This window comes from Aspergillus ruber (genome assembly GCF_000600275.1).
Source record: "Aspergillus ruber CBS 135680 unplaced genomic scaffold scaffold00004, whole genome shotgun sequence".
NCBI lineage: Eukaryota > Fungi > Ascomycota > Eurotiomycetes > Eurotiales > Aspergillaceae > Aspergillus > Aspergillus ruber.
This window is the reverse complement of record NW_024467300.1, coordinates 608,532-634,743: the sequence shown is the minus strand read 5'-3', so window position 1 is coordinate 634,743 and position 26,212 is coordinate 608,532. Positions and strand designations below refer to the sequence as shown.

The 26,212-nt window shown below is 49.3% G+C and overlaps 13 protein-coding genes across 13 annotated transcripts; 6 read left to right on the top strand and 7 right to left on the bottom strand.

Annotated features, from left to right (window-relative positions):
* Window positions 1–77: 77 nt before the first annotated feature.
* EURHEDRAFT_400223 (uncharacterized protein) lies at window positions 78–916 on the top strand (the record flags this gene model as incomplete). Its single annotated transcript, XM_040779994.1, has 2 exons — window positions 78–80; window positions 353–916. The coding sequence occupies 2 exons, from the start codon at window positions 78–80 to the stop codon at window positions 914–916; spliced, it is 567 nt and encodes a 188-aa protein (XP_040641755.1).
* A 919-nt stretch (window positions 917–1,835) lies between these two features.
* EURHEDRAFT_409381 (intradiol ring-cleavage dioxygenase) lies at window positions 1,836–3,575 on the top strand. The gene is made up of 3 exons (XM_040781065.1): window positions 1,836–2,351; window positions 2,415–2,844; window positions 2,892–3,575. Exons 1-3 carry the CDS (start codon window positions 2,104–2,106, stop codon window positions 3,090–3,092), a joined length of 879 nt encoding a protein of 292 aa, XP_040641754.1. The 5' UTR covers window positions 1,836–2,103; the 3' UTR covers window positions 3,093–3,575.
* Window positions 3,414–4,277, bottom strand: EURHEDRAFT_449401 (alpha/beta fold hydrolase; the record flags this gene model as incomplete). Its single annotated transcript, XM_040783808.1, has 2 exons — window positions 3,414–3,778; window positions 3,845–4,277. The coding sequence occupies 2 exons, from the start codon at window positions 4,275–4,277 to the stop codon at window positions 3,414–3,416; spliced, it is 798 nt and encodes a 265-aa protein (XP_040641753.1).
* Window positions 4,278–4,804: 527 nt separating this feature from the next.
* On the bottom strand, window positions 4,805–5,752 carry EURHEDRAFT_448831 (uncharacterized protein; the record flags this gene model as incomplete). Its single annotated transcript, XM_040783766.1, has 3 exons — window positions 4,805–4,951; window positions 5,036–5,221; window positions 5,300–5,752. 3 exons carry the CDS (start codon window positions 5,750–5,752, stop codon window positions 4,805–4,807), a joined length of 786 nt encoding a protein of 261 aa, XP_040641752.1.
* Window positions 5,753–6,006: 254 nt separating this feature from the next.
* EURHEDRAFT_449583 (aldo/keto reductase family protein) lies at window positions 6,007–7,054 on the bottom strand (the record flags this gene model as incomplete). The annotated part of the gene is made up of 4 exons (XM_040783822.1): window positions 6,007–6,720; window positions 6,779–6,836; window positions 6,914–6,924; window positions 6,983–7,054. The coding sequence occupies 4 exons, from the start codon at window positions 7,052–7,054 to the stop codon at window positions 6,007–6,009; spliced, it is 855 nt and encodes a 284-aa protein (XP_040641751.1).
* A 528-nt stretch (window positions 7,055–7,582) lies between these two features.
* Window positions 7,583–9,395, top strand: EURHEDRAFT_521001 (putative translation factor pelota). The gene is made up of 3 exons (XM_040786833.1): window positions 7,583–7,808; window positions 7,876–8,364; window positions 8,415–9,395. Exons 1-3 carry the CDS (start codon window positions 7,731–7,733, stop codon window positions 9,051–9,053), a joined length of 1,206 nt encoding a protein of 401 aa, XP_040641750.1. The 5' UTR covers window positions 7,583–7,730; the 3' UTR covers window positions 9,054–9,395.
* A 603-nt stretch (window positions 9,396–9,998) lies between these two features.
* Window positions 9,999–11,389, top strand: EURHEDRAFT_409377 (uncharacterized protein). Its single transcript, XM_040781064.1, has 4 exons — window positions 9,999–10,325; window positions 10,375–10,576; window positions 10,626–11,027; window positions 11,080–11,389. Exons 1-4 carry the CDS (start codon window positions 10,054–10,056, stop codon window positions 11,353–11,355), a joined length of 1,152 nt encoding a protein of 383 aa, XP_040641749.1. The 5' UTR covers window positions 9,999–10,053; the 3' UTR covers window positions 11,356–11,389.
* A 1,525-nt stretch (window positions 11,390–12,914) lies between these two features.
* Window positions 12,915–14,104, bottom strand: EURHEDRAFT_448998 (uncharacterized protein; the record flags this gene model as incomplete). Its single annotated transcript, XM_040783779.1, has 4 exons — window positions 12,915–13,115; window positions 13,173–13,238; window positions 13,306–13,962; window positions 14,018–14,104. The coding sequence occupies 4 exons, from the start codon at window positions 14,102–14,104 to the stop codon at window positions 12,915–12,917; spliced, it is 1,011 nt and encodes a 336-aa protein (XP_040641748.1).
* Window positions 14,105–15,961: 1,857 nt separating this feature from the next.
* On the bottom strand, window positions 15,962–17,064 carry EURHEDRAFT_449714 (ER lumen protein-retaining receptor; the record flags this gene model as incomplete). Its single annotated transcript, XM_040783834.1, has 3 exons — window positions 15,962–16,561; window positions 16,622–16,908; window positions 16,968–17,064. 3 exons carry the CDS (start codon window positions 17,062–17,064, stop codon window positions 15,962–15,964), a joined length of 984 nt encoding a protein of 327 aa, XP_040641747.1.
* Window positions 17,065–18,848: 1,784 nt separating this feature from the next.
* On the top strand, window positions 18,849–19,924 carry EURHEDRAFT_513113 (SANT/Myb-like DNA-binding domain-containing protein; the record flags this gene model as incomplete). The annotated part of the gene is made up of 6 exons (XM_040786130.1): window positions 18,849–18,853; window positions 19,062–19,434; window positions 19,506–19,553; window positions 19,611–19,643; window positions 19,704–19,787; window positions 19,883–19,924. 6 exons carry the CDS (start codon window positions 18,849–18,851, stop codon window positions 19,922–19,924), a joined length of 585 nt encoding a protein of 194 aa, XP_040641746.1.
* A 1,041-nt stretch (window positions 19,925–20,965) lies between these two features.
* EURHEDRAFT_449209 (purine-cytosine permease family protein) lies at window positions 20,966–22,727 on the top strand (the record flags this gene model as incomplete). The annotated part of the gene is made up of 4 exons (XM_040783796.1): window positions 20,966–21,427; window positions 21,481–21,707; window positions 21,757–22,576; window positions 22,644–22,727. The coding sequence occupies 4 exons, from the start codon at window positions 20,966–20,968 to the stop codon at window positions 22,725–22,727; spliced, it is 1,593 nt and encodes a 530-aa protein (XP_040641745.1).
* Window positions 22,728–23,068: 341 nt separating this feature from the next.
* Window positions 23,069–24,435, bottom strand: cox5b (cytochrome c oxidase subunit IV; the record flags this gene model as incomplete). Its single annotated transcript, XM_040781063.1, has 6 exons — window positions 23,069–23,471; window positions 23,528–23,618; window positions 23,667–23,767; window positions 23,831–23,989; window positions 24,115–24,159; window positions 24,342–24,435. 6 exons carry the CDS (start codon window positions 24,433–24,435, stop codon window positions 23,380–23,382), a joined length of 582 nt encoding a protein of 193 aa, XP_040641744.1. The 3' UTR covers window positions 23,069–23,379.
* Window positions 24,436–24,910: 475 nt separating this feature from the next.
* On the bottom strand, window positions 24,911–25,989 carry EURHEDRAFT_448965 (SANT/Myb-like DNA-binding domain-containing protein; the record flags this gene model as incomplete). The annotated part of the gene is made up of 2 exons (XM_040783775.1): window positions 24,911–25,030; window positions 25,084–25,989. The coding sequence occupies 2 exons, from the start codon at window positions 25,987–25,989 to the stop codon at window positions 24,911–24,913; spliced, it is 1,026 nt and encodes a 341-aa protein (XP_040641743.1).
* Window positions 25,990–26,212: the final 223 nt, after the last annotated feature.

Here is a 26,212-nt window from a genome sequence, read left to right as displayed (position 1 = left end):
AAAAAAAAGTGAGACCGCTTTGGTGCAGACTAGGGGAATGGAGACGGATCAGGCGTGTACCAGCTGTGCCAACAACTATGGTCCGTTTTTGAGTTGTGTTGTTACCACTCCTAGGGATGGATGTGCGAATTGCCATTTTCTTGGTATTGGATGCTCGCTTCGTATATAGTACTGGTTCCTTTACCTTGAGTGTTAACTAGCTGACATAGCTGCATCGCACTCGTCGGTCACCAAGTCTCCCGCGCAGTCTTTATCGGTGACGAGAACTCTAGCAGCTAAGAAGTAGGTGAGGTGCGAACAACATTCTAAGAAGAAGCTCAGAATCCCCGGAACATGCTAACTTCAAATCGAGCACCAGGGCCAGTTGCAGGCATCGAAAATCAAACCCCGTCCTTACTCTACTGAAAACTCCCCAGCAGCCAAGGAACCTCGACCAGAAAGTTCATCTCCTGCTGGAGCTGCCGGTTTTAGCTTTTTTTCTTTACCTAAACTTGATTTTGATAACAGTAATGCCTCTTATATTTCACCATCTACTGCGGTTGACGATGCCCTCTTCCGTCCTCGTCCGACCCAGTCTAATGATGGTGCTGTGTTGCAGTGTCCGCTCACTGCCGCCATGTATAAGGATTTCGGTTTGCTGCAGAAGGCACACCAGAACTTGTTGGGCTTCATGCGTTTGATCGAAACTCGGTCGAAGGAAATAGAGATTGCACAGGACCCAGCGCACGACTTCTGGGGGGGACATTATGGATCAAGTGAAAAGGGGGGGTTAGGTGAGGCATTCTTGATAAGTATTGGCTGTATCAAGTTTGGGGATTGCAAAAGCACATGGCGAAAGTGTCCCAAAATTGGTGGATTTAATTGTTATAAACCACAAAGCCACCGTATGAGATATGGTCTAGAAGATGATGCATAATATAAAAAACGAGGGAAAAACGAGGGAAGCACATACATATTAATAAGGGATGCGTGTAGCCGCAGGCCAGGTTACATGGTTCTGACGTCCTGATCATGTGTATGAAACCGTGCTAAAGCAGGGTATGCATAGGGTCAGTAATGAACTAGCGAGCTGGACTGTGGCAGCCCTCAATGTTGTAGCTACTCAATTTGTGTCGGAGTCTGAGCAAGCTTTGTCTTGCCTTGAGATATTGAACTGCCTGAGGGCGCTCGAACAGACAGACTATACAATATAGTACCATTGTTGGCTTGCATTGTTTTATGGATTTTACGACAGACATGTGAGATTATCTAAAATCAGATGAGATTTGCAGAGAAATATTCCAGCCAAACGCTACTGATCTCATCGTTTTCGTAACCTAGACTACACCAACGATTCTTACATACTCTCCCGGAGAAAACGAAGTTGTTGAGAGATGGTATATAAGTAGGTAAATAAAGAGTTCATTCTGGGAATAATATCGCATATGCGTAGCAACTGGTGCAGTTGAGTGAATGTTCCCTTGTCCTCGATGGCCACATGCGAGCTAAAGTGAATGGGGTCATCTTCCCATGGTCATTCTCATCTCTTGCGTTCATGCAGTGAATACTGCTCTCGTAGTGCTTGGAGCCTTTTCCAATTTTAGTGCTATACCAACGCCACATCAAGCAAATCAATCTCCCATCTAACGATGTCGATTGTACAACGTCTTGAGAAGTAGGGAAGAAGCGGAAGGGGTATCTTCAAGATTAATCGGCAGAATATGTGTAGGCGGTGTGCCAAGCGGTAGCTGTCAGCATTCACCAACCAATCAGAACCTGCCTACATCCGACATCCGACCGATTGCGGGGAGCCAACATCGGATCGAATCTACGGTTACGTTTCCGACAAGCAGCCGGAACAGGCACACTCTGTTCTAAGCTTCCGAACACCAGCTCATAACGGTCCAACAAAGCGTTGAGAATAATCCGACGGCAATATGGCTTTGAATATGCGGGGTCACTCCGTCTTCTGGGGAGAATCCGCCGGAACCCAGCGCATTGCCGTCCGTGGACCAATCATGGATTCCGTGATTGCGCCAGAGTCGGGGAATATAAATCGGCCTTTTTTCTCTACTTGACTTACTTTAAAGTAAACAATCATACAAATTTCGAAAGACAGACAAAATGGCCACCCACCGTTTCGATCCTGATTTCACCGACAATGTCATCAAGTCGATGGGCCCTCAGACGCCCGAGCGATTCCGCGAGATCATGACCAGTCTGATCCGACATGTCCATGACTTTGCGCGCGAGACCAATTTGACCGTTGACGAGTGGATGGCTGGTGTCAAGATGATGAATTGGGCTGGTCAGATGAGTGATGACAAGCGGAATGAGGGGCAGCTTCTGTGTGATGTTATCGGACTTGAATCGTACGTTTCTCAGCTCCAATATTCAAACGTTCAGAGAAAGGAACTAACGTGGTTGGATGGTAGCCTCGTCGACGAAATCACCTACAAACTCGCCCAAGAAGCCGAAGACACCCCCACCGCAACCGCAATCCTAGGCCCCTTCTTCCGCCCCGACACCAAATGGCGCCAGAACGGCGACAACGTCGTCGAAGGCGTCAAGGGCGGCGAGATGGTCTTCATGCACGGCCGCGTCATCGACTTTGTCACCAAGAAGCCCCTCGTAAACGCTACAGTGGAGATGTGGGAGGCATCAACGAACGGGTTGTACGAACAGCAGGATCCGGAGCAGGTTGAGCATAATCTGCGCGGGAGATTTAGGACGGATGAGGAGGGGAAGTATTCTTATTATTGTTTGCGGCCGACGCCGTATCCAGTGCCGGATGATGGACCTGCTGGGAAGGTTTTGAAGCTTATGGATAGACATCCGTTCCGGCCTGCTCATATTCATATTATTGTACGTCGCCGTTCTATCATCTCTGTTCTCTGTACTAATGATCACAGGCCACCTACGACGGCTACAAGCCTCTCACCACCCAGATCTTCGACAGCAAAGACCCGTATTTGACCAACGACTCTGTCTTCGCTGTCAAGGACTCGTTGGTTGTGGACTTTGTCCCTCGCGAAGGAGATACTCAAGCTGGACTTGAGCTTGAATATGATATTAAGTTGGTGCCGAATGAGAGCAAAGCTAATAGGGTGTGATTTACTTTTTTTTCCTGCGTTGTGTGAATTTGTAGTTTTTAGAAGCATATACCTTTTGATTACTCCGTACAATAGTATTGCCCTTGTAATGGAAATATACGTGGGCCTTATCTTCTATCATAGAACCAAGAGCATAAACCCAAATCAATTATTACTGGCCTCTGGCACCTCCGACATGTTCATCTAGTATTTGATCTGTGTCAATGATCTTCGCGGGTGCCAATCACTCTAATCAATGTCTCTAAATAGCACCAGATAACCTATAAGAGATGATCTAATTGGTATCCAAATATGATCATAACGGCCCCTCCGTGAACATGTCTACAGCCCATTCTCCACAAAATCCAAAACCGCCCTCCCAACCTGATCCGGCGCCTCAACACAATGCCAATGCCCAACCCCCGCAAGCACCTCCATCCGCTTCTCCTTTCCCTGCACATTGTCAAAAATAAAATGGCACCCATCCAACGAAGCAGACTTATCCTCTTCGCCCGCAATCAGTAGAAAGGGCTTGTTGATGGCGGAGTAGTCGATGGACGGAGCGGAGGCGATGGCGTTGCAGAGCGCGGCGTAGCCCTTGGGCGTTTGGTTTAGGATGAGTTCGCGGATGAATGATTTGGAAAGGGCGGAGGCGCCGGTGCCGGTTGCGCCAAAGGGGATTGTGTTGGCCATTGGTTCCATTCCAGCTAGTTATATTAGCTCCTGTACACAGCATGGCTATGGATGGACCTGGAAGAAGGGGGGGGGCATACACTGCGAGACAGTCTCTGCTCTCTTCGTCATAACGTTCACCAGCGTCTCTGACGGGTGAGTAGGCCCAATTGCGATAATTCCCTTGACGCGATCCGCATAATTCGCGCCCAGCAGCGTCACGACAAGTCCACCCATCGAATGCCCGACAACCACGGCCTGGGGAACCTGAAACTTACTCAGCACTGAGACTACATCCTGCGCAATGGACGCGATGGAGATGGGCTGGCCGGTATATTCGGAGCGTGCGGCGCCGTAGGTATCGAGGGTGATGCAGCGGTGTTTGGGAGTGAGGTAGGGAATCACGGGGTAGTAGAAGTTCTGGGATGATCCGAGGCCATGGATGAAGATGAAGGTAAGGCCGTTTGAAGGGGCGCCGTCGGGGTGGGAGTCGGCGTAGTGGATTTTGTGGGTGTTGACTTCGACGAAGGGCATTTTGGCGGTTGCGTCGTATGAATGTACAATGAGGACAATGGTCAATGGGTCTGTAAAAGAGAAGAATCAATTAGACAGGATCCAATTGGGGTAGACTAAGGCTACGCTACGCTTAATAAAGAAAGCCCACCTTGTCAGTTGTGTAATTCTCACGGCTCGTTGACGTCGACGTCAATATTCCTTATGCGGTGCATTGAGTATTCGAAACCATGGATGTGCCTTATGTCCTTAATATCTTCCATCTGCTTCTTTGCCTTCCTCCCCCGTTTCTCCTCTTCCATTAACCCTCTCACCTGTAGCATCCGTCGGATCGGCCGAGGGGCCTTCGTTCATGGCGGGGATAATGGAGTGGGAGCTTATCGCCGCGATCCGACAGAAGAACTGCCGATCCGAACAGCTCCCGACGGGTCGGATGTTCGCATGTGCGCAATGCATAAGAATGGGCTGCATAAATCATGCAATATCCTGCAGATATCCAATGCGCCAGTAAAATATACCCAATACAAATGTACTTCGTAAAAGGCAATTCAACCCGCGTTGAGTTGGACTAATTCCCTCTCAAAATCTTCGTCTGGCGCAAACTCTCCATCTGCGCCGAGATCGCAGCCAAATTGTTCCAGAAAGTCCGCTGTATCGTCTCGAAATGATTCCTCTATAGCCAATCTTGGTGGTGGCTGCTTTGTTGGTTGCGCTGCCTTGTATTGACTCTGGGATTGCGCGGTTGCACCAGCCCCTGCTCCCCGATGCGCTTCCACAACAGCTGGCTTCGCTACTGTCTGTATTGATTGCCCTTCCTGCGACTGCAATGCCTTCTTCTGCTGTTCAATTTGCCCCTGTGCGGTTGTTTCTGCCTCGCGAATGAAATCTTCATCGTAGAAAGCCGAGCATTCCGAGAATGCATCCTCATCGTCGTCTTCGTTGCCGTTATGCGTTCCCTCATCATGCTTATGATGCCCACTGTCCTCTGTAGAACCGAAAATACCACTGCGAAATAGATCTGCCGCCGTCGATCGAATCAGGACCGGGGGATTCTCCATCATCCTTCTCTCTTCATCCGCCATAATCCTCTGATCAAATGCCTCTATCCCCGCCTCATAACTGTCCAACGAGCACACCTCCGTGTCACCCCCATCAGATTGCCCCTCAAACCCATCATCCTCGAGCTCTGGTGTTTCGACAGACGGCGATGCGGGCTTCGACTGCGGCTTCGCAAGGAACTTCGATAACAACGGCTGACTAGACGGCACAGGCATCGCATGCTGATCAGGTATCCCTTCTTTCCTCCTCTCTTCGCGCTCTTTAGCTTCCTTCTCTGCTTGTCTCTTCTTATTCGCAATGCGTTTCTTTTCCTTTTCTCGTGCGCGGTGGAGTCGTTCTTGGTCGCGGTCCATCCACGCGAGTTGCGCGGAGGTGAATCGGCCTCCGCGTTGGGGCAGGCGGCGGTCGACCCTAGATTTTCGGCCTTTGATGCGCATGGTTGGGCTGGATTGCGATGTGCATGTCTACACTCTATAGTATTGTGGTTTGTTATCGTTATCGCGTTGCAGTTGCTTTGTTTGGCGGGGATACGTTATGCCGATTGCGGAGTGTCAACATTAAGGCAAGAAGGCATCAACTGCGTATCTTCCAGCGATTGAAGGACCGTACTGTAAGATACTATGCCGATGTTGTACAATTGGTATTGACTGCCTTCTAACTATATACTAGGTCACGTTTACCAATCAAGCACTTAAAGCTTAGAGTTGTTAGCGGGATCCCAGCAAACAGGCGCATGAATATCCGTCGTCAAGCTGTCTACATCCTCCTTCGACAGCTCAAAGTCAAACACCTGCCCGTTTTCAACAATCCGGGACTCAGTGACCGACTTAGGCAGTGGCACAAAGCCTTTCTGCAAGCTCCACCGCAACAAAACCTGTGCAGCAGTCTTATTATACTTCTTCGCCAACCCCAGCAAAGTGGGATCACTCATGCGCGTAGCTTGCACCAAAGGCGAGTACGCCTGCACAACAGCCCCACGCCTCTTCAACCACTCAGTAACATCAATCCGTCCGCACCACGGGTGCAACTCATACTGCCCAACGGCAATCTGGCCACCGCCGCCGTTCTTAATGTAGTTTTCGAGTTCTTCGAGGTGGCGGATGCCGTAGTTCGAGACACCGATGGAGCGCACTTTGCCGGCGTTTTGGGCTTCGACGAGGGCTTTCCAGGCGCCCAGGCGACCTTCCTTGCCACCGTAAGGGGCGTGGATGAGCATTAGATCGATGTAGCCCAGGTTGGAGGCGGCCGCGAGACTCTCTTCGAGGGCCTTCTTGGCGGATTCGTAGGTGCCAAGGGCGGGGACGGGGATCTTGCTGGTGTAGAAGATCTTGGAACGGTCGATGCCGGACTTGTAGATGGCGTTTGCGCATTCGGCTTCGTTTTGGTAGTATTTGGCGCTGTCGACCTGTATGGTTACTTGCATTAGCAATGAAGATTCGAAGATAAGGGAAACTGAGACATACGTGGCGGTATCCGACTTCCAGTGCCTTCAGGGTGGTCTTCTCAGTGACATCCGGGGGGCTGCAGCGATATGGTCAGCCAATTGTCCATTTCTCAAATCAAATCTATTATCGTTGAATCGTTGGACAGCAACATACGTTTGGTAGACCTGTTTGAGGCCACGACGTTAGCCTACATTCTTCCATGGATCGAATGGAAATACCTACACCAAAACCAACAACAGGGATCTCATATCCCGTGATCAACTTAGCGGTCGAAGAAAGCGACGAAAGAGCCATATTTGGGTATATTGTATTGTATGGTAAAGTGAAGAAGAAAGAACAATGCTTCGGGAAAAATGGCAGGAAATGAACTGATTGATAAGCGGCAGAAGAAAGTGCGGAAAATCTAGAGGGTCCCCTGGTGTTCATATCGGCCGAAGAGAGTCTAGAAAGTCAATTGGTTAATAAAATGCTTTATTGTTTTGTCTCCCACTGTTTCGCAGATCAACGTGGGGCCTGCGCTGATATCACCGGGATTCTTCTGACGCAAAGGCCGAGGTCGGAGGGAGTACGCTTAAGTACGGTGTCTTCAGCTATTTCGCTGAGACAACGTAAAAAGAGTAGAGTATTGTGTCGATTGAGGATGTTGTTACTCAGTCATTCATTCTCTAATCCCAGTGGTTCCAATGAGATTCTTGTACAAAGACACTGCACTTCCCATTACGGGAGACTAGGGCTCAGGGCTCAAGGAAGCTCTTATCGATAAGCGTCATCGAATAGCGCTAGACCTATTTTAGAGCGTCCCGCATCGACCTCTCTTGTCGCCTGTTTTGCAAAGCAGCCTGCAACTTGTTGATCGTCATTCTTCACTCTACCTTTACTCTACTTTAGTCGCTTTTGGCAATAACAACCTCAAGAACCTAGCGATCGAGATACCTACAAATTCTTTAGCACTTCTTTCACTACACGCGAAATGCGCTTAATAAAGAACAAGGTCGAGCTCAACGGCTCGGGCACCGTCACCCTCTGCCCCGAAGAACCAGAGGACATGGTAAGACACCTACCCATTTATTCCCAGTTTGCGCTTCTATTCTCGCATTGCTAATTGTATGCGACAGTGGCACGCATACAACCTAATCCGCCCCGGCGATCTCCTGCGCGCCAGCGCCATCCGCAAAGTTACAACCACCCAAGATACCGGCTCTACGATCTCCTCACGAGTTCACCTCAACCTCGAAATCCGCGTCAAGAACCTCGACTTTGACCCGCAAAGCTCGCAACTTCATGTTGGTGGGCAGATCGTCAACGAGACTCCACACACGAAGATCGGCCAACATCATACCCTGGATCTAGAGTTGAATCGCAACTTCACGCTCGAGAAAGAGATCGGGGCCGATGGGGAGGGTGTGGGTTGGGATAGTATTGCGGTCCAGATGTTGAAGGATGCAGTGGATGAGGGTGGGAATCGGCGGGCTGAGGCTGTGGCTGTGGTTATGCAGGAGGGGATTGCGCACATTTGCTTTATCGGGCAATTCCAGACGATTCTGAAGCAGAAGGTTGAGATGTCGGTTCCTAGGAAGCGGATGGGAGGTAGTGAACATGATAAGGTTTGTTTTCCTTCATTTGGTTTGGTGGACTCTATACTGACCTGCGTCAGGGCATGTCTAAATTCTACCAAACCACGCTAGACACTCTCCTCCGCCAACTCGACTTCAACACCAGCATCACCTCTATGACTAGCAGCGAAGGTGTCAGACCAGTCCTCCTCGCATCCCCGGGCTTCGTCGCCACCAGCTTCCAAAAACACATCCAAACAGTCGCAACAAACTCACCCGGCCTCAAACGTCTTCTACCCAGCATCGTTGTCGTTCACTCCGCCTCAGGCTATCTCCACTCTCTTTCCGAAGTTCTGCAATCACCCGCCGTGAAAACCATCCTAGCCGACACCAAATACGCACGTGAAACCAAGCTCATGGACGACTTCCTCGAACAACTCCGCAAAGAAACCAACAAAGCCACTTATGGACCGCGCGAGGTCGAATCAGCGGTTGACCAAGGCGCCGTTGGTCGCGGGGGTGGTGTCTTAATCATTTCAAACCGCCTTTTCCGATCGCAGGATGTCGCGGAGCGGAAACGATGGGTGTCGCTTGTCGATCGGGTGAGGGATATTGAGGGTGGTGACGTTCGTGTTCTTAGTTCGGATCATGAGAGTGGGACGAGACTTGATGGGCTGGGAGGTATTGCGGCTTTGTGCACGTTTCCGATTCCAGATGAGGACTTTTCGGATGAGGAATAAGCATTTTGGTGTTATTTGCCATGTTGAATGATATCCGGAATTATGTGTCATGATATATATATATATCTGGTTTGAGCTGTGGGACTAGACCATTCTTGCTTGTTTCCGGTTACTAGCGCGATGCTTGACTGATCGGGGGTAACCATGTCTAGAAAGGCATAGAGATGGATTTCTCGCGGCAGGACCAGCCTACCTGTCCTCACTCTAAGCTACTTTCTCCCGAACAGCCCTTTCAACTCCAGCAACACCCACTTCCCCGTCCACTTGCTATCCAATACACCCTGTGTAGTCAACCGCTTTTCAGGCTCCTAACGTAACATAGACTGTAGCAACTCCGTGGGCACATCTCCCTCCACATCGAACTTTAGCATCCAAGCTTCGCGCCGCAAACACTGGATACTTTCTTCAAAGTGGCTTTCCCAAATTGGATGCTGCCATTTAGAGCCAAAGACCCAGCATGAGCAACTTGGTGTTATTGCGAAGAGCATCGTAGCAGGAAGTACTATCGTGGAGACGACAACAATAAAGGCAGTCCCCTGTCAGCGTGTCACATGCAGGACTGGTTCATGCCTACTTTATCAGGCAGGTATAGTTCGCAGGCCGCAACACTGACCATCTACGTCACTATGGGCCCATCAAACTCCATGTGGCTGGTGCATAGTCAGATGTGCCTGACATACTCCGTACTTCGGAATACAGTTCGCTAACTCTACTCGTTATGTCCATTAAACCGAAAGTCCCGGAATACAAATAACGATCGGCCGCCTATCATGTACTCCGTATTATGGATGCTTGTGTTCGCAGATCCAACCCATTACTAAATCTCACAGTGACATCATTCGGTTAAGCCCCCCCCATGGAACGTGCAATTCCAGTTCCGGAAGTTTAGCAACCACGGGGACTCTAGGCTTCTCTTAAAAAGATCCCGAGCCTCAGAATTTCCCCCCGAAAATCCACTCTTTCCCAGAGGCGCTCTGAAATGCGAATACGTTAAGAGCTCATGTGCGAAAATGGCTGTCATTTCAGTAGGCAACAAGTGGCCGCCATCTCCATCACGGAGCGCGTCTGCTCGGCGTTCTCTGTCGCCGCCTCGTGCATCATCATTGTAACGTTCCTTGGGTCCAGGAACTTCCGGAGGCCCATTAATCGTCTCGTGTTCTATGCGACTTTCGGGAATGTTATGGCCAATGTTGGCACGCTGATTTCTGAATCGGGTATTGATCATGGTGCAAATAGTGCGTTATGTCAGTTCCAGGCGTTTATGATTCAGTGGTTAGTTTCGCTTGGTTTTACCACGTGAGTCTTGGACTGATGTGTATAGGTTCGTACCCGCTGATTCGTTATGGGCTTTTGTCATGGCCTGCAACGTATATCTGGCCATGTTCCATCGTTACAGAACCGATCATCTGCGGCCGTTGGAGTGGAAGTACTTTCTCTTCTGCTACGGTCTGCCATTTGTTCCGGCTCTTGTGCTTTTGTTTATCGGGAGCAAATCCCATGGCAGAATATATGGTCCTGCAGTCGTAAGTTCTATCCCTTTCGATTCAGAACACGGCCTAACTGTTCCTGCAGCAATGGTGCTGGATATCACTGAAGTGGGATTATCTGCAAATAGCCCTGTTCTACGGACCAGTTTGGCTTATTATCGGGTTGACTTTTTGCATATATGCTCGTGTGGGTATTTACATCTTCAAGCAGCGCAGACGACTCCACAAGTACATCGACACGGACACAACCATTGATAGCGAAATGCCGGTCTTCGTGGAGGCAGATGCAAATGCCTCAGACGGAGGACATCCGTCAACCCAAAACCAGGATCCAAACAGCGACCAGGTCCATCCTCCTCTTAACATCCCAAATACGCCTGGTGATGCGCAGGGCCTAGGCATCTCAGGCTCGTCTCCCGAGGCGGTAGCAGTTCAAGCTTATTGTAAATACGCGGTGCTCTTCTTTCTAGCACTTCTCATTACCTGGGTTAGTCACCTGGCTACTATCTCAAGCTACTCGACCAACTGACACCGTACAGGTGCCATCGTCAGCCAACAGAGTCTACGCATTATCCATGTCAAACCAGTATCTCTTCGGTCTAACATATGCCTCCAGCTTCGTCCTACCGCTCCAGGGATTCTGGAATACTGTCATCTACATCACAGTCTCCTGGCGTGTTTTCAAAATGGTCCCGTCTCAAATATCGCGGCTGGAGACCCGTTCCCTTCCTACGCTTTTTGCTGGCAGGTTGCGCAGGAGGGCTTGGAACACGCCGTTTTTAAATATTGTAAAGGAGAAATTGGGATATACATAGTTTTGAATTGAATACTACAGATATGAATCATAAGCACAATCCAAACGATATCAATCGAGGCTTTATTTTTTTGCTTCCCCAAATGGAACCTAAATCCAGAGCACAATTGCCTGGCCATAAAGATTCACCTTGAAACTTTACTTCTAGCCATTAGCTGGTGCAAATTTGTCATGTGAGCTTGTACAAAGGCGTGTTTTGGAGAGCTTTCGGCCAGCAATTTACAGAAATGCGTGATACCGGGTTAAATTTTCTGGAGAGAGCGCCGTGGGTTTTGGGATCCTCAGGGTACTCGATATATCAAACTAGTTTTAGCGAGGGAAATATATATTCTAGTACCTGTAAATCTGCTTGTTTTTGGTGCATCCTAGATGGCAACACATGTACCACAGCTTCTTTGGAATTGCTTAATTGATATGGAACCATCTCTTCTTGCAGCAGAGGGATAGATGTGAACCCTCATATTGGAATGGGGTTCTCATATTGGAAGGTATAACCCGGCCTCTTTAGCTGCCATCGGCATGGTAATATCGAGATGTTCGTGCCACTATACATATTATTGGTTGTTATAGCAGTTTGGTCATTGTGTCATTGTGCATTGCAGTAGGAGTTTATCTGACGTCTCAAATAGATATCCACAGCCTTTTAATCTCACAGCAAAAGACTTCCATCTTCTGGACGTACGCGTCTCCGAATCTCCCCGAGCTCTGCTTAAGCATAATATCCATGGACATGGCTTGGTGATCGAGGCGAGCCAAAAATGAAAAAGCGCAATCCGGACTAGATTTGCTCAAAAGGGAACGGGGGTTCAACTGCTCCAGTGATACGATGCCGAGAAATCACAGCTTAGGCCCTTTAGCAACAGTTTTATATCTTGATAAGGCCTATCCATAGAGCTGAAGTGTGTATACTGGTTGAGCTTCGTCGGCTACGAGTAGCATATCCGAAATCTAATAATCAAGGTAAGAGAATCTGTATTCCTGAAAAAAATATCACTAATTGGGGCGTGATAGAATGACCGTAATCACTTTTTCATACTATATTAATTATAACGATGGTAAAGTCGGTTTTGCTAGAGTGGTTTTCCCAGATGATGGCATGCCTCATGGGAAACTTGGTTTCCATCTAATTTCTGCCCAGTGCCTTGACGGCCTCCATCCGAAGGTATATTTTAGATCTTGGTTTTGAATTAATTGCTGATAGGGCTACTGGGCCCTGGGTGTCTTAATATACTCTGGAGCTGGATGAAAGTGGTGAATGGTAGGTTATAAAAAGAGGATTTTGTAGCCCTTACAATAGACCTCATGGCGACTCGACGGATGGAGGCAATCTGAATTGTCACTTTGACTCTGGTGGGCATAAATAGACTACCTACCCAAATTAGAGGGAAGGTATGTAAGATAAGGGCAGAATAGCATTAGTTTGGAATTCGCAAGGGTCTGTAAGTGTCAAAAGCAAAACATATATACAATGAATCTTGAAATAACAACCCTCCTCTATAACTCCATGCTCATAGATTAAACAAACAAATCTCATTTCTCATAACCGAAATAAAACCAAGTCTATCCACTTGTAGTAACCGCTACTTTCGGGGGATATCTCGATGCAGCTCGTCGTTGGGTATGGTCTGATCCAGGTATTGACGAATGGACAATAGAGGGTGTGGTCCTTTCTTCCCTATCTTGTTGTTCATTGTCGAGAATTTGAAGCTGTGCTTCGCATTGTTCTGCTGTATATGACTTCCTGGAGCCAAGTTCTTGCATCTGGTCGTATCAATCAGTGACCTGCCTCTTGTCTAAGGCTGGGAAAATTGTGCTCACCTTTCGCGCAATAAGTTGATACTTCTCATGTTTCCAATAATCTTTTGCTCTTATAAGCAACTGTATCTGATAGTTTATGTGTTAATATGAGAAAAGAAGGAAAGGAAAGGACGAAGATGGCACACATACTCACATCACTCTCGTCCCACCGAGCAAGACGCTCTTTACGACGACGCAACAGCCTCATCTGCAACCTTGCCTCCGACGCATCCTTCTGAAACCTCTCCCGGAACATCTCCCGAATCACCTTCCACGCCAGATTCCGCTCGCGCAGTCCCTCCACATACGCATCCTCTTCTTCAGCCTGTGGATCCTTCCGTCCCCGGCCCGGAGCGCGTGGCCGCTGATGCGCATGAGCCTCAGTTTGTCCCCGCCGGCGTTCCTGCTCGAGGCGCTGCATTCCTTCTGGGTGCGGGAGGATCGATACGGGATTTTCCCGCAGGGATGGTGGCTGTTGTTGTTTGAAGGATCGGCGGGCCCGTTTTGCAGGGCGTGGGTGGGGAGAAAGAGCCGCGTCGGTTGGATGGTAATGCATGTCCTCTGACGGGTATCCTATTGCTGAGGAGATGTTGCGTGGGTAATCGCCCGGGAAGGGTGCGGCTATGCCTAGTCCATGCTGTGTGGGGGCCGGATCATTGAGGCTGTGTTGGTATTCTTGCGAGTGATGACTCAGGACTGGACTGGGCCTTGTAGGGGCGAAAGCGCTGTCTGGGAGGCTGACTGGGGTCAAGATGGAAGTGGCAGGGAATGCTGTTGTGCAGTAGGTGCGATTGGCGCTCACGTAAGGGGGCTAGATCTCGTCAGTCTTGGTTGGATTTCTCGTGGCACATGGATGTTTTTCATACTGCGTCTAACCCGGTCCATTGTGCTTGTAGGTTCTGGTAGAAGTCTTCTAGTCCCTGTCCTGGGACGGGTTGGCCGTGAAATGCCATGGTGGTTGCCCTGTCACAAGACAACAACAAACGAGTTGGTATAAATGTAAGGAATCCAAAAAAGCCAATTCGAAGGAACGACGGCAATATAAGAATCTCAGTAGAGCCCAACAATAAAACAACCCAATGGAAGCGGTCGCAATTTCAAACTGTGAACAAAAAAAATGCTTGAAGGAAGAATAGAATTTACTAGGATTGCCCTGAAGCTTGCTCTTTTTTCAGGCCACGACCAAGGCAAGTATATATATTTCAAAATAAAATAAAAAACACAAAAAAAAAAAAAAAAGGTAATCCACAGACGTGCTGCGCCATTTCATATATCAGAATCACAACTTATTGAGAAGTCGCAATGCCTCGCAAGGCAGGGCCAAAAACCCAGACTCTCTGCGGTCAACAACAAGCTCAGGTCACTTCAGCAAAGCGAATACCGCTGGCAATGGCTGTGCCGCACATGCAAGAGGCTCTTAGCGATAGATGCGTACTCGAGACAACAAACTGAATTTAAGCGCCAGCTTATAATCCCCCTGGGCTTGCGGGGGAAGGGGGAAAGCAGGCCGTGCCGTATGAGTAACCGTGAATCAAGGATTCCAGCCCCCAAAAAGAACTCCCGCGGCGCAGGCTCCGTATCCATCCTCATTGCTCACCCACCGCAGCGCATTTTCTAGGGAGAAAGGGGGATGACGGATAATAGGGAGCAGCGGCGGCGGTGGCGCCGAAAACACAGAGAGAACCCGACAGTTTGGATCGGGCGGGACATAGTGCATGAGATGGGAGAATTGAAAGCAGACTCCGAGATGCCTTGGGAGCCAGGACCAAATCATGAGAGGAAGGTTAGCGCTAGGAGTCGATTGAGTCGATGACTTGGCAATCCCCCGAACCATGATGGCAGTTCCCTATCCAGATGTCAGTATGCAGGTAACCTTCCATCCTGTTCTTAACCGCTAAAGGATGGCGAAGTGCACTGGCGATCGACACAACGAACAAGGCACGAACGAAGATCGGAGCTGGTCAAAGACAGATCCATAAGTGCACATTATTCGCGGGCCATTAAGCGCTTCTGTGGTGGGGATGCCGCTAGACGCCTGTGAAGTGAGCCTAGCAAGAAAGGAATAGCATCTCGTGTCATATCAGCTTGAATACGGACAGTCTCGGGAAAAAATGCGAGTATTACTGTAGGCCAAGGGAGCGATATGGGATAATCCAAAGCCACATGCTTTTTCAAATACCCACGTTTTCTCGATGACATTAGCAAAGAGAATAGCGCTTAGTCGGCCGGTGATGATGACAAGAGACAGCCGGCACTGCCGATGCCGCTGTCGAGACCTACGCCCATAGCAAATCTGGCGCTCACGAACTCTCGATATCGGGATCACTTTTGTCCTGTAGTTCTGGTGCTGCAGTTGTTGTTGTTATTGTTGTTATTGTTGTTATTGTTGTTATTGTTGCTGTTGCTGTTGCTGTTCTCGTCGTCGTCGTCGTCGTTGCCAGTCACGTGGTCGACACAAGAGGGCCAACACAGCCTTAGGAGGCTCATTTCAGCTGAAACTGTACAGTAAGGCACTTCAATGAGATCATATTGATGATCTGGCACAGTAGCCGTGAATTAGATCCAATTTGAGACAACGGAGGGTGTTTCATCGTCTAAGCTGAAGAATTGCTCCGCCCAGCTTACAATTGAACACATGGTAGGCCAAAATGAGATAACTATTTCCAAAATAATATAGATCATAACGCACGCGCTAAAGTGCGTTGAGACATAAGCAACCAGGCAACATGGCATGAAAGTAAAATGGCTATTCAAGAAAGCCAAGAAATATCAAAATATCCATAATTAAGCCACCCTCACGAACCAACAAATCAACCGTGGCCACTAACGGGCGACGACTTGTGCGGGCCCTGCTCGTCCGACCCGCTGTCCTCATCATCAAGGATTCCCTCCAACCCATCATCGTCCGCGTGAGGTCCAGGGCGACTCTGGTTGTCCAATGTATCATCGGCAGAAATGGAAATGCCCCTAGCTCCCCAGCGGTTGTTACTAGGCCTGGCGTCCGTTCCTGGTTGGTTTTCTACATCCCCATCATGCAAGTCCTGCTCTTCATCGGTGCTTTTTCGTGATCGGAAGTTCAACACTTTGTTGACCAGCCAGCTCTTGCTGAAGTCTTCCGAGTCGACCACCCCACCCTGGCGAAGCTTCACACGCTGGCGTGAATAGTACACCCAAGCAAAGTCGAGGTAAAATGCGGTTTGAACAATACCGAAGATCACCGCAATAGGATCCCAGTAATGTTCCTTTCCGAAACCGCGCCAAAGCCAGTTCAGTATGTAGAAGCCTCGGTAGGAGCCTAGGGTGACAAGGTAGTAGGAATCAATGACGGTCGGAACGGTGGTCTGGCGCAGGAGAAGAAGCTGGGGAAGGATGCAGACAGACTCTAGGACGATAGAGAATGTCCAGAAGATCTAGATAAGATCAGCTCTATTAGTCGCGATTCGAGTTACCTCATGTTGTTCGAGACTCACCTCCGTGAACCAATGATAGGGGTATCCTCTTCCGTAGAAAGCCGGCAGGATTGGGGCTAACACAAGCGACCCTCCCAGAGACCACAGCGCCAATTTCCATGCCTTTTCCCTTTCCCTTGTCCGGGGATAGACCTTCATCATCAAGAAGATGATATAGAAGGACGAGAGTATATAGAACAGCTTGAAGGAGACCAGGTAAAAACTATTCCATCCTTCTGCGCGGAAGAGATCGAGGTATCGGGTCACGAACACGGCAGCATAAAGCATCTGGGTGAGTAATGAGACGCCTATTGAACACAACGGTCAGTCGAGCTCAAGTCGACACCAGGAGTCCACTATACCATACCTTCGGCGCTCTTATTTCGATGAATGGCCCATATCAATATGCATTTCGAAGAGATATGGGAGAGGTCTCCCACTAAACGAAAGAAATTCAGACTCATGGTGGACGATGTGTCGCGTGGTCGTGTCGTCTTAAGGAACCATAGGTTTCGTGACGAAATCACCCCTTCATGTCAACCCCGAGCTGTTCCAACACGGCTGTACTAATATAAAGCTAACAATAACGTCCAATCTCGGTTCGGAGGAGTATGGGAGCTCGGCGTAGGTCTGGTATCGGAAGCTCTATCCTAGATAAGCAGTCAGCAGTTAGTTGCCACTGGTGAGTATGCGGGTACCGCATGCAAATACCTGGACCAAAATCGATATAGTTCAAGAGGCAGTCAATCGTGCTTTCCAGTAGTACTGTAGTAGGCAGTTGTCGGATGGACCAGCCGCTGTCCTGTCCTTATCACACTATCCCGCATCCCAAAGGAGCCTAGTTCCGCTCCCCGGACGGCTGAGCCGCGTGTGCATCACGTGATATTTCGACAGTGACATCAGTGTTTTCTTTACTGAGAAACATGAGTCTATATCGCAAACAATGCGGTTGATCAATTATGGAGAAAAATCCGCTATGACTATGGATATTTTCGTCTCACCTGGAAGCAACTTCAACACATTCACGGCATGCAGATGATTCCTCGGGCTAGTGCTTACTGCTTACTGAAGAGATCGATTGTGACACTTGATCGACTCTTGTCAGCAAGCGCTATTTATGCAGAACCTCTATGGCGGTTAAAGCACTGGCCATTATATCTGCTACGATATAAGAATCCAATCCGGGTCTTTGCATGGCCCCGGACGTTCCATACAATGGTTTCATTTCAGATTCATTGTTTGTATCAACAATCCCAAGTCGTTTTCACGAAAGAAATCGTGGTGCCGGCGGCCCTACGGTACGAACATCTGGAAGTGTCAGCTTGGTGCCGAGGATAGGCGTACTATAGTTCAGCCATTAAGAGGTGTTCTTTCGGTATCAGCTCGGTTCGGTGGCTGCTCTGCAGAATGACAGGGATCAAATCTGACTGGAGAAACAGAGAGGGTATTACAAGTACAGGAAAGACACCAGTGGCGTGTGTACTTTTGTTCGGACTTTGCAATGCTCGACGGAGGGGAAACGGACACTGTCAACATGTCCGGGAGGAACATACACACACTGTATGCATGCAGCTTGGATCGCATCATAATATAGCAATAGAAGATAATTCAGTCTCTTGTTTATCATGCAGAACGTCTCCAGTTGGACTAATATTAACGAATGTGGTGAGCAGAATCCCGTGAGTACTCGGAGGCGCGGGTCTGAGTGTCTCCCCTCCTTCTGGCTGTCTTCCCCTCTGTACCTTTGGCTTCTTTCCCCTTGATATTCCCTCTCTTTTCAACCTCTTGTGTATATTATCTCTTCCGCAACCCAACGGTACTTTTATCTCTTTTGTTGCTGTATCGGGTAAGCTACTGAAGAGTACGTCGTATCGCCCTACCCCACATGCTCGATGGACTGACATCTTGTGAACTCCAGCTTCATTTTGTATCTCCAAGTCGCAACAGTCAGATTCACTTATTCCACCTCATTTATTTTTTTTTCTGGGGGTTCTGTGACTCTATATAATTACATTACCATATACCGGACCCCTCTGTTCCTTTCGATATAGCTGTGCTCACGCCGTGGGATGCGCCCGTGTCATCGTTGCTTCTAGTGTAACGAACAAGAGCCCTTTTTTGCCTCTCTCCTAGACTCGAGGACCAATTTTTCATGCAGTTTCCAGTAGCAGATTTGCTAATCTCCTAAGCCTGTGTATGTACAGATGATCCGACGCAGTGTGTTTGGGAAACCTGCGTCTCTACTACCATGTCGTAAGTCCAACAGCTTTCTTAGAAAGACAACTTTGTCAGCAGATGTCACTTTCTTTTTTCTACTTATTCTTTATCAGGCCGGATTATTTTGCTTGATGTGCTGTGTCTTTGGTTTATCGCGGGAACTTCCCATTTGTGCTGACAGACCGTGGCTGTCTGTACCTCTGTCCCTCTTTCTCATTCACTTACTTCTTTCTTCCTGGACCAGGTCACCTCCAAATCCCAAGCGTTTCAAAACAACCGTCCCTGTCAGCGCACCGTCTCACCTAATCCCACAACAGCAAATTCACCCTTTTCCCGGCGTCTTGAGTCCTTTTGACGGAGTTCCCCTTTCCCAGGCTCCGATGCAGTCCGGTTCGAATCCGCGCAAGCGCCGCTCATCGCCTCATCTAGGATCTACGGCATCCATGGCGACTCCGGTTTCTACGGGTCTCGCGCAGGACCCTAATGTCGCCAGTATTGTAGAGACAGGACCAGCGCCCAAGAAGAAGGGGAGGACTAACACGCCCTGGACGGCAGAGGAGGAACAGAGACTGAAGTCGATGCGTGATGCTGGTCGCAGCTGGAGTGAGATCGCCAAGGTTCGTCGGCGCCCAACATGATGATCATTCCGTTGGGAAGGCTGCTCAGTACTAACTCTTGGGTACCGCAGACGTTCCCGGCTCGAACTGAAGGTAGCGTTAAGAAACATTGGTACAAGGTGGGAAACTGTTGGGAATCGTTGAAACATTTGCCTCTTGCTGACATCTTAACGCAGGACATGCACTATGCCGAATTCGCGGAGGACGAGGTAAGGCCGATCATGACGCATCTGCACCACATGTTGTTTCTAACCCTACCCGCGAATTAGTCTGTCGCACTCCGCGATGCGATCAAAGAATACGAAGCAAACAAATGGAAGGCCATTGGGCAGAAAGTCGGGAAGCCTGCAAAGGTGAATTTCTATTTTTCTTTTTTCTTTTTTTTTTTAAAATATATTTTTCGATATCTTCCTGTCGGACCCTGCTGAACCGGATTCTCACATGGCAGGCATGCGAGCAATATGCAAAGGAACATTTCAAGAGTGTGTAATGTGTGAAGGGCGCCCGGACCCTGACGAAGTGACGACTTTGTTTAACGACTTGTTGCACCTATCCTCTCATCCTTTTCCCCTCCACCCTACCGTCGACGATGTCAGCAGCATGTTTGGGGCACATTTTCTGGTCCCAGTTTCACGCAGAGCGCCTCGCACCTCACACCTCGAGAACAGTATGGGTTATATACGATGGAAGATTTTGGAGTTTAGCTTTGGCTTTCTCGTTTCTGTTTTTCTTCTGTACACGGTTCTTGCATCTTTAATGAGCATCTTCTCCCCGATGCAAAGGCAGCATATCCACGAATTGCATAGCCATGAATCCAAGATTTGGGGTTAGTTAACACTTGATTTGGTACATGTTTCTCCTATAGTTATGCGTGGTATGGCAATTCCTAAGGCAAATAGACTACTAAATTGTGACGTCTTGGCAACGCTGTGGTTCGGAGTTCTGTTCTCGTTCCCCGCCGCGATTTCGATCTTCTCATCAAATCTCCTCACTCTCTCCCGTTATTTTCCCTTGACCGACCTATTTTTAATCTTATTCTTGTCGCATCGCACAGGCGATAATAATTACTGTTGTCACATCCTCACGGCTCAAGGTCAATTATAGTGCCAGTGTCCAGTTCCGTCAAGGTGAAATCCCTTTGATAAAGTTTTGCGACATAACCGAGAACCAAATTTGACTGACACCTTTTTCTTTCTTTTCCTGCCAGGTACTTGTTGAGATCTCAGTGTATTACTCCCGTTCTCTCCCAATTCGCTACGACGGATGGCTATCATGAACACGAGTAGCGTGGAGTTGTCTATCGATCAAGGTATCTAGGTAACGTGCCTGCATGAAGACCGGTGTTCGTCGACTATTTGTCTACCTCACGATCTCGATTGCTTTCTGAACAATAAGAAACATTGAGAATGCGGTTGGCGCAGTCGTCGTTCTGAGATTATACGGTTGAACTTGATCTGGATAATTCCAGCGAAAGGACTCATGCGCGCATCTTCCCCAGCACATGGAATGGAATACTGATCGCATAAGCAGCATGGCCCCGGAAAATGAAAACCCCTCCCTAGGGGAGTGCACGGAGAAACTGGATTCGAAGGTCCAGTCGACAGAACAACCATTCGAACCGAAGCAATATGGCGATGATGGTCATGGTGGCGATGTAGCCAGCGGCAGACCTACGCCAGGACGGCTTGGTTTATATCTCAGGAAATTCGAGCAGTATCTGGTCGAGTATAATCTCGAAGCACGTGGACTGGAACGGGTGCATGAGAGCGAACGGATGAAGAAGCTGTCCTGGGTTTCGTATCTGCAGGCAGCATTGCTCTGGGTTTCGATCAACCTGGCTGCTAACAACGTAACCCTTGGGATGCTGGGACCGGCTTCGTATGGACTTGGGTTTATGGACGCATCGCTTTGCGCAGTGTTTGGGGCATTCGTTGGCGCTTCGGTTGCCTCATGGATGGCTACTTGGGGGCCTCTTTCTGGAATAAGAACAATGGTATGCCTCGCCTGTTTCTGGTGTCTCTTAGGGCCGAAAACTGACAGTATTAGGCCCTCGGACGCTATTCAATGGGATGGTGGCCAAGCAAGATTGTTGTCATCTTGAACTTGATCCAAATGATCGGGTACTGTCTGATCGACTGCGTCGTTGGTGGACAAATCCTGTCTGCAGTGTCACCGCATGGAAGCATGTCAGTCGCTGTCGGCATCGTGATCATCGCCATCATCAGCTGGGCCGTAGCCACATTTGGCATACACGTCTTCCACTACTACGAACGGTGAGTGGGAAGTCCTAGGAAGTCATCAACGCAGTACTAACCACACCAGCTTCGCCTGGGTCCCCCAACTAATCGTTATCTGCATCCTCTTCGGCGTCTCATCCTCAAACTATGACCTCTCAACCCCTTCAACAGGAGACCCTCGCACAGTCGCCGGCAACAGACTCTCCTTTTTCTCTCTCTGCATGAGCGCCGCTATCACCTACGCCCCCCTCGCCGCAGACTTTTTCGTCTACTATCCCTCCACCACCTCCCGAGTATCCATTTTCCTTCTAACTCTCACAGGCCTCATGTGCTCCTTCACAATGGCCTTCCTAATCGGCATCGGTCTCGCCTCAGGCATAAACACCAATGCAGCCTACAGCGCAGCATACAATCAGGGTCAGGGCGCATTAATTGTAGAGGGCTTCTCCCCACTCAACAACTTCGGCAAATTCTGCTCCGTCGTCGTCGCCCTCGGCCTCATCGCTAACACCATCGCGCCCACCTACTGCACAGGCGTCGACTTTCAAGTCCTCGGCCGGTATGCGGAAAAGATTCCCCGCGTAATCTGGAATACCGTCGGCGCAATCATCTACACCGTCTGCGCGCTCGTCGGACGAAGCCATCTCTCAGAGATCTTTACGAATTTCCTCGCGTTGATGGGCTACTGGGTCGCTATCTGGTTCGGCATCCTCCTCGAAGAACGATATATCTTCCGCCGACGTAGCGGATACGCTTGGGGTTCTTGGAATGATCCTTCAAAGCTCCCGATTGGAGTCGCGGGGTTTGTTGCGTTTTGTGTGGGTTGGGTCGGGGCTGTTCTTTGTATGGCGCAGGTTTGGTATATTGGGCCGTTGGCGGGGCTTGTGGGGGAGTATGGTGCTGATGTAGGTCTTTTTCCCCTTTCCTTCTATTCTTGGTTTTAATTGGTGTGAAAGGATGCTAATGGTGTAGATGGGTAACTATGTTGGTTGCTCGTGGGCTGCGGTGGCTTATCCGCCGCTGAGGTATCTTGAGCTCAAATTCTTTGGGCGATAAAGCTTCCCATAAATTAACCCTGTTCAACAAAGGTTATTCGACTGAAAAGTGTTTTCAGTATATATGAGACCTACGAGTTCTCAATCACCAAAAGTTCATCGCTTTGATCTCATCCACATTACATTGTTTATAGAAGCAGTACAATCAAATATTATTCTGCCATTCTAGACCTAGACCTAACCAAATGCGAAAGCCCATCTACTCCGATTCTCTCTATCTAGAACCCTACAGGGCATACTATGCTGCGGGAAAGGACTCCGCAATCGGCCGGAGACATCCCATCCGCTCTTCCGTTCCGCCCGCTCAATCTAGAAATTAAATCATGATCATGCCATACTCAATCTCGGGATTTGCTCTTACATTGTTAGTATTGAACACTTCATTCATCCACAACTATTCTACAATTAAGAAAACAAATGAAAGAGCATGCATGCAGCTTCGGTGTCGGTGTACAGATAAAAGCAGAAACAAGCTAAAGAACGTTGCAAGGAAAAGACTAGACCGGGAAATTAAGACGTGAATGAACCCGTATATAGTAGACCCAATACTTAAATACGTTGCGTTTGACACTCTGGTACTAGCCCGTTTTTATCCGTCCCTTTGCTTGTTTCTTATTCTCTTTTTTGAAACTCGCGCGTCGTACGGGGGGTATTTACCGGTACCAATACTCGGGCTTGACGTAGTCGGCAAAGGTCTTTGGTTCCTCGGGAGCAGCGTGGTGGCCGTGGCCATGGCCATGGTCGTCTGTAGTGTATACCGTCAGAAGATGATCAATGGCAAGACAGAGGGTAGAGACATACGGGCGTGAGGGTCCTCCTCAGGTCCGACGTAGTTCAGCTTGACGACGTTACCGCACTCGCCGCAACGCTCGAGGGGACGGTCACGGGAGACCTGCACCATTAGTCTGCAATCGACGACAACCAAAGTGGAGTATCATACAGTCAACCAGTTAACCTGGTGAGAGTCAACAGGGTAACCAGTGCAACCAGCGTACTGCTCGTCACCAGCACCGTTGACAACAATCGGGTCCTCGAGAGTTCCTGCACCAATCAGCTCCAAATTCGCTTATCATACCAAGCGCAGAAAAAAGGCAAGCGGCATACCCTTGCGGGAAGCATCCAAAGGCTTCAAGTCAAAGATGTCAATGCCCTGCATTTTACCGACGAGTTCGAGACGCTCGAGACCGGTGGCCTGTTCGACATCGGTAGGGATGGTACCGGGCTTAGCACCGGGGGGGATGAGGTCTTCTTCGGTTTGGATCTCTATTCATTCCGGTGGTTAGCATCTGATCGCAAACACCCGCGGTAAACCCGGATCGTCGAACCGGATATTGCACAACCAATTGCCCGATAAATCAAAACATCTAGCGGTAAATGTGTATACTAACCGTCAAGAGAACGGAGCTTAGCCTCCTTAACCTCGTACTTGTTGACTATAGCAAAACAAATCCAAGTCAGCCCACCCCATCTGACCTAACCAGTCTCCAATCCAATCCACCAAAACCACCCTTCTACAGAGCCCAATTGAGCCCCGCAGGCCTCACAAAACCAATCCACCACCACAGCACCTCCATTCTCACAAACACAACACAGTTCCAGGATCGGGTTTACGCACATCGGCTAACGGACGAAGAAAACGGGCGCGCGACAGCAAGGCCCCGCACGGGGGTGCGCCTCGCGAGGGTAGACACCGTACGCTGAAGGAACATGGTCCTTGTTGTAATCGGGCGGGCAGGAGTAACGGTCGAGGGGGGACGGAGGGGTGTTTGACGTTGGGAACAAAGGGAAGATTGGAATGAGGTGCTGGGCGAGTTTGAAGCCGCTTCGGGCCGTTGGTGATTGGTTGGCGGGTTCCGTCACCGCCCGGTTTAGTCAGCCGCGGTGATTGGTCGGAGCTTGTAGGGCTGTGTATGAAGACTAGCTGTGCAATATTACCTGTTATGGAAATTCTGTAGGGCTTAGGGTAGCTTGCATCGATGCAGAGGTGAAGTACAACATTCTATCATATAGTATATACGACAAACACGCCAACCGTTCCCATATAGACATCCCAGACAAAAGGAAAAACGACAAATGAGAGACTCCGCCATATACAATAACCCATCTTCCAAATGGAACCCCATAACCATAGTAATAAACATAACCATCACGACTCCATAGTCCATCACCCATACAACACATTCGTCAAAGATCTGAAGCCATTTCTTCACATGCCTCAGCCGTGACACAGTTTCCAATCTTCCCCGCAATGTGCCGCCATTTGTTTTTCTCATAGTCTTGAATAGCACGTTGAAGCCGTTGTATCTGTTGTCGTTAGTATGCGCCAAAAGAGGAGAAGAGAGGGATGGGAGGAATACCATTTCTTCCGTCCAAACCACATTCTTCTTTTTCAGCCTCGTGCAATACCGGACCTGCAGCGTGCCACTCGTTCGACCAGGGAAGAATTCCTCGATTTGCTTCCAGGTCAATCTCTTGTTTTCCTTCAGATCCACCACCAGGTCATCATCGTCTTGCGTGAACGGTTTTCTCTTATGCGGTGTTATCGGTCTCGGGTTAGGCATTCCCGGCATGCCCACGAGGCTTCGCTGACCGGAAGAATAGTTCGACGACCGAGAGTTTACACTATGGTGGCTCGATCGCATAGTTGCTTGAGGCGGCATGTGGTGATGGTGGTGTTGCTGCGGCAGTGCCATCGACGCCTGCGAGCCAAAGCCGTTGCTCGATGCTGCTTGCTCGGACTGTGCCGAAAACAGAGCATCGGGTGTTTGGGAAGCCTCTGCGGATCCCTCGACTGGGAATCCCGACAGATGTGATCTGACTCGTCTGCCATCGTCATGATCTGGATCTGACTCTGCATGGGGTCGCTTCTTGCCGTGTTGCGCATGATTAATTTCGAGACTGGTCGATGGGTACTGGGGCGAAAAGTGATGCCGGGGGAGCATCTGGTGCGGTGTAAGAAGAACCGGCTGTGGGATTCCATGGACGATCGTTTGCGATGTCGGGCCTGAGATGACACCTGCGCTTGCATGCGGATGCTGTTCGAATGCTGTATGCGGTGACCCCCCTGCTGCTGCTGCCGACCCCGCCGTTGCAAAAGGGACGTCTGGCGGTTTGTCATGATGGTGGATCTGAGGTTGCTGCGAATGTTGCTGCTGCGGGTGGTGGTAGGAGAGTAACTCGCCATGGTTATCGGGTTTGCAATTGGCAGGGTAGGAATAGTCGATTGCGTAGTCTCGATACGGGTTTGCCTGTGTCGCAGACATACATCGGCACTGCAGGAGCCCGGAAGCCCTGACAGGCTACCCAGTCAAAATGGGGGAAAGAAGGAAAGAAAAGGGAGGGATGGTATTAACGCGATGCCGAAACAAAACGGTGGTCGCGTGGGAATCGCGCAAGCCAATTCTCTCCAAAAGGGAAAGGTTCAAGTTTGGTTGGCACGAGCTGCCTGCAGCATATATAAAAGCGGACAAGAGTGACCCGAAGACT

Coding starts and splice junctions, on each gene's coding strand:
- EURHEDRAFT_409381 (XM_040781065.1), top strand. CDS start 2,104: ATGGCCACCCACCGTTTCGATCCTGATTTCACCGACAATGTCATCAAG. Junction 2,352..2,414: donor GATGTTATCGGACTTGAATC/GTACGTTTCTCA, acceptor GTTGGATGGTAG/CCTCGTCGACGAAATCACCT. Junction 2,845..2,891: donor CTGCTCATATTCATATTATT/GTACGTCGCCGT, acceptor TAATGATCACAG/GCCACCTACGACGGCTACAA.
- EURHEDRAFT_409377 (XM_040781064.1), top strand. CDS start 10,054: ATGTGCGAAAATGGCTGTCATTTCAGTAGGCAACAAGTGGCCGCCATC. Junction 10,326..10,374: donor CAGGCGTTTATGATTCAGTG/GTTAGTTTCGCT, acceptor TGATGTGTATAG/GTTCGTACCCGCTGATTCGT. Junction 11,028..11,079: donor TAGCACTTCTCATTACCTGG/GTTAGTCACCTG, acceptor GACACCGTACAG/GTGCCATCGTCAGCCAACAG.
- EURHEDRAFT_521001 (XM_040786833.1), top strand. CDS start 7,731: ATGCGCTTAATAAAGAACAAGGTCGAGCTCAACGGCTCGGGCACCGTC. Junction 7,809..7,875: donor CCGAAGAACCAGAGGACATG/GTAAGACACCTA, acceptor TGTATGCGACAG/TGGCACGCATACAACCTAAT. Junction 8,365..8,414: donor GAGGTAGTGAACATGATAAG/GTTTGTTTTCCT, acceptor GACCTGCGTCAG/GGCATGTCTAAATTCTACCA.